Source organism: Equus caballus, chromosome 6 (assembly GCF_041296265.1).
Source record: "Equus caballus isolate H_3958 breed thoroughbred chromosome 6, TB-T2T, whole genome shotgun sequence".
NCBI lineage: Eukaryota > Metazoa > Chordata > Mammalia > Perissodactyla > Equidae > Equus > Equus caballus.
This window is the reverse complement of record NC_091689.1, coordinates 25,356,441-25,360,423: the sequence shown is the minus strand read 5'-3', so window position 1 is coordinate 25,360,423 and position 3,983 is coordinate 25,356,441. Positions and strand designations below refer to the sequence as shown.

Genomic DNA, 3,983 nt, shown 5'->3' with positions numbered 1-3,983 from the left:
TGCCCCCGGCCCTTTCTGCTCAGCCTTAAACATATGGAATTTTCTCATGCTCGAGACTTCCCTTACCCTCCACCCCCTTCTACCTCTTATGCCTTTTCTTGTCCCTTCGTATTTGGCTGCTGGGGTTGCCATAACAAAGGACCACAAACTGGGAGGCTGAAGGCAACAGAGCTTTATCCTCTCACCATTCAGGAGGCTGGAAGTCCAAAATCAAAGTGTCCACAGGGCCGTGCAGTCTCGAAGGCTCTAGGGGAAGAGGCTTCTTCACCTCGTCCTGCTCCTGCTGGTTGCCAGCGACCCTCGGCCTGTGGCTGCATCTCTCCAGCTTCTGTCATCCTCGTCACCTGGTGCTCTCCTGTGCGTCTGTGTCTCCCTCCTTAGGAGGACACCACTCACTGGATTCAGGGCCCGCCAGCATCCAGCGTGACCTCATTTTAACTGGATTACCTCTGCAAAGGCCCTATTTCCAAATAAGGTCACAGTTATAGGTTCTGGGGTTAGGACTGAACACATCTTTTCGGGGGACAACATTCAACCCAAAAGGGTGACCCACCCAGCTAATGAAGACTGCAGACGTAACAGGGAGTACAAACGTCAACTGCCGTGTTTGTTCCGGAAGAGAGTTTTGAAGGGGACGTGTTTCCTTAGATCAGACAGCAGCTTCCACGGCCAAGAATTCTAACAGTTACCACGTCTCGGGCTGGAGAACTGTTTCCGTGGGGCATTAGTGCCAGAAATTAGTCTTTAGATTTTGTAAAATCAAGTGAATCCATTCATCTTGACAAATATTTGTGACTGCATACTGTCTGCAGACATTCATGCCAGGCGCCACAAGGCAGGGACAGACCCGCCACCACAGGACGAGAGAGAAGGTACAGGGGCTTTCCTGGGTGGGGGGGAAGGGCCAGGACCTGCCTGGGTCAAGGCAGCTGGCACAGATGTGGGAGTCGGCTGGATCACTGTGTGCTGCTGGGCGACACCACATCCGAGGGTCAGGAGGGAGCCAGGGCTGGAGGCACTCAAGGGTGCCTGTGAAATCCCAGCACAGAGGTGACCACAAGCCCTGATGTCCCCAAGCACTCAGCAGAGGGGACCATGAGCCCTAACGTCCCTGAGCATCCAGCGCAGAGATGACCACGAGCCCTGATGTCCCTGAGCACCCAGCAGAGGTGCCCAGGAGCCCTGATGTCCCCGAGCACCCAGCAGAGGTGCCCAGGAGCCCTGATGTCCCCGAGCACTCAGCAGAGGTGCCCAGGAGCCCTGATGTCCCCGAGCATCCAGCAGAGGTGCCCAGGAGCCCTGATGTCCCCGAGCACCCAGCAGAGGTGCCCAGGAGCCCTGATGTCCCTGAGCACCCAGCAGAGGTGCCCAGGAGCCCTGATGTCCCCGAGCATCCAGCAGAGGTGCCCAGGAGCCCTGATGTCCCCGAGCACTCAGCAGAGGTGCCCAGGAGCCCTGATGTCCCCGAGCACCCAGCTGAGGGGACCACGAGCCCTGATGTCCCCGAGCACCCAGCTGAGGGGACCACGAGCCCTGATGTCCCCGAGCATCCAGCAGAGGTGACCACGAGCCCTGATGTCCCCGAGCACCCAGCAGAGGTGCCCAGGAGCCCTGATGTCCCCGAGCACCCAGCAGAGGTGCCCAGGAGCCCTGATGTCCCCGAGCACCCAGCAGAGGTGCCCAGGAGCCCTGATGTCCCCGAGCATCCAGCAGAGGTGCCCACGAGCCCTGATGTCCCCGAGCACCCAGCAGAGGTGCCCAGGAGCCCTGATGTCCCCGAGCACCCAGCAGAGGTGCCCAGGAGCCCTGATGTCCCCGAGCACCCAGCAGAGGTGCCCAGGAGCCCTGATGTCCCCGAGCATCCAGCAGAGGTGACCACGAGCCCTGATGTCCCCGAGCACCCAGCTGAGGGGACCACGAGCCCTGATGTCCCCGAGCATCCAGCAGAGGTGACCACGAGCCCTGATGTCCCCGAGCATCCAGCAGAGGTGACCACGAGCCCTGATGTCCCCGAGCATCCAGCAGAGGTGACCACGAGCCCTGATGTCCCCGAGCACCCAGCAGAGGTGCCCAGGAGCCCTGATGTCCCCGAGCACCCAGCTGAGGGGACCACGAGCCCTGATGTCCCCGAGCACCCAGCAGAGGTGCCCAGGAGCCCTGATGTCCCCGAGCACCCAGCAGAGGTGCCCAGGAGCCCTGATGTCCCCGAGCACCCAGCAGAGGTGCCCAGGAGCCCTGATGTCCCCGAGCACCCAGCAGAGGTGCCCAGGAGCCCTGATGTCCCCGAGCACCCAGCTGAGGGGACCACGAGCCCTGATGTCCCCGAGCACTCAGCAGAGGTGCCCAGGAGCCCTGATGTCCCCGAGCACCCAGCAGAGGTGCCCAGGAGCCCTGATGTCCCCGAGCACCCAGCTGAGGTGCCCAGGAGCCCTGATGTCCCCGAGCATCCAGCAGAGGTGACCACGAGCCCTGATGTCCCCAAGCACTCAGCAGAGGTGACCACGAGCCCTGATGTCCCCGAGCACCCAGCAGAGGGGACCACGAGCCCTGATGTCCCCGAGCACCCAGCTGAGGGGACCACGAGCCCTGGCAGTCTGGGAGGGCAGAGAGAAAAGAGGTGGCTTGGATGGGAAGACAGAGGCAGAAGCAGCAAGGCCTGCAAAGAGGAGGAAACAAATGGTCAGTGGTGACCCCCAGGTACCATCCTAAGGAGGAAATCTGGATGTCATCACGGACACTTTACCCAATTGCAAACCTCCATACCTGGGCATAGCCAAAGAAAATAACAACACAGCGGAAAAATGTGGCAGACGCAGGGGTGCTGCCTCTGCCATCCCAGCTCCAAGCACCCACCAGGCCACTGCTGACCCGGCCTCATGTTCGCAAGTGGCACCTGTGTGGGAACAGTGGGGGACATTGGGCTAATCTGGGACAGGCTGGCAGTGGGCTCAGGGCCGTCTGCCCCTCCAACCAGCAGCCTCCCTTATCAATTTTATGAGAACGTCCCTCCCAGTGAGCTTGTCTTTGATAAAGAGGCCCAGAGGGTTTAAAACAAAAACAAAGATTTGAAACGAGCAGGACGATGGGGGCCATATCAGCAGCTCGTGGATGAACTCGGCCTCCTCGCACAGCGACTGCAACCTTTGCACGCGGGGCACATGTGGGAAGGTGATTGCAGCTGCATGGCACGCAGTGGTGACCAGAGGGACAGAGACCACTGGCCCGCCCTTCCCGACCCCCCGCCCCCGGGTCTCCACGGAGGGGAGCAGAACCTGGTCACCTTGGGAGGCGGACAACAGGGCCCAGCCCCTCAACAGGGAACGCTGCCTCGGGCTGAAAGATCACTGGTAAAATCGTGAACTTTCCTCATTTTGCGAACCCTGGAAAGAGGAGTCCCTTGGAGATTGAAAGCCTTTCTAGAAAATGCGGCAGGAAGCCCTGGAGGCCTGAACAGGAAAGCCAGGAAGTGTGAAGAGGCCCCTCCTCCCAGGGGGCAGAGCTGGGACCCCCCCCCACCCTCACCCGGCCTAGGGAGCTCCCAGCAGAGACCCTGGGGAGGGGAGGGAGAGGGGTTGCTGGCAGCCAGAGGGTCTGCATCCGGAAGGCCAGCCCGGCATCCCAAAACACAGAGGGCTGGCAGCACTCCCAGAGCGCCTGCTTCAGCGGGTCTGGAGTCTGGGGGTCCCAAGAACCTGCATTTCTAACAAGTTCCATGGTGCTGATGCTGCGGCTGGAGGAGCCCGCTCTGCGCGTTCTTAAGCTGGGTGCTGGGCTCCTGCGTGCTCTGGTTACTCCCAGGCTTCATCGCCTGTGTGTGAAACAGACTCTGAGTGTGCATTACCTATTTCAGGGGCCTTTTTTAATGTCAAGTGGAAGGAGGTGGAGGAGAGTCCCCCGAGGGCCCCAGGAGAGGCTGGCGGTGCCACAGGACCACGACTCAGAAGCTCCCTTGTGTGCGTGGTTTTGTTCCTCTGTCACCCACA

The 3,983-nt window shown here is 60.7% G+C and overlaps 1 protein-coding gene across 1 annotated transcript; it reads left to right on the top strand.

Annotated features, from left to right (window-relative positions):
* Positions 1 to 1,130: 1,130 nt before the first annotated feature.
* On the top strand, positions 1,131 to 2,690 carry LOC138924524 (uncharacterized). Its single transcript, XM_070269225.1, has one exon. The coding sequence runs from the start codon at positions 1,131 to 1,133 to the stop codon at positions 2,688 to 2,690; it is 1,560 nt and encodes a 519-aa protein (XP_070125326.1).
* Positions 2,691 to 3,983: the final 1,293 nt, after the last annotated feature.

Coding starts and splice junctions, on each gene's coding strand:
- LOC138924524 (XM_070269225.1), top strand. CDS start 1,131: ATGACCACGAGCCCTGATGTCCCTGAGCACCCAGCAGAGGTGCCCAGG.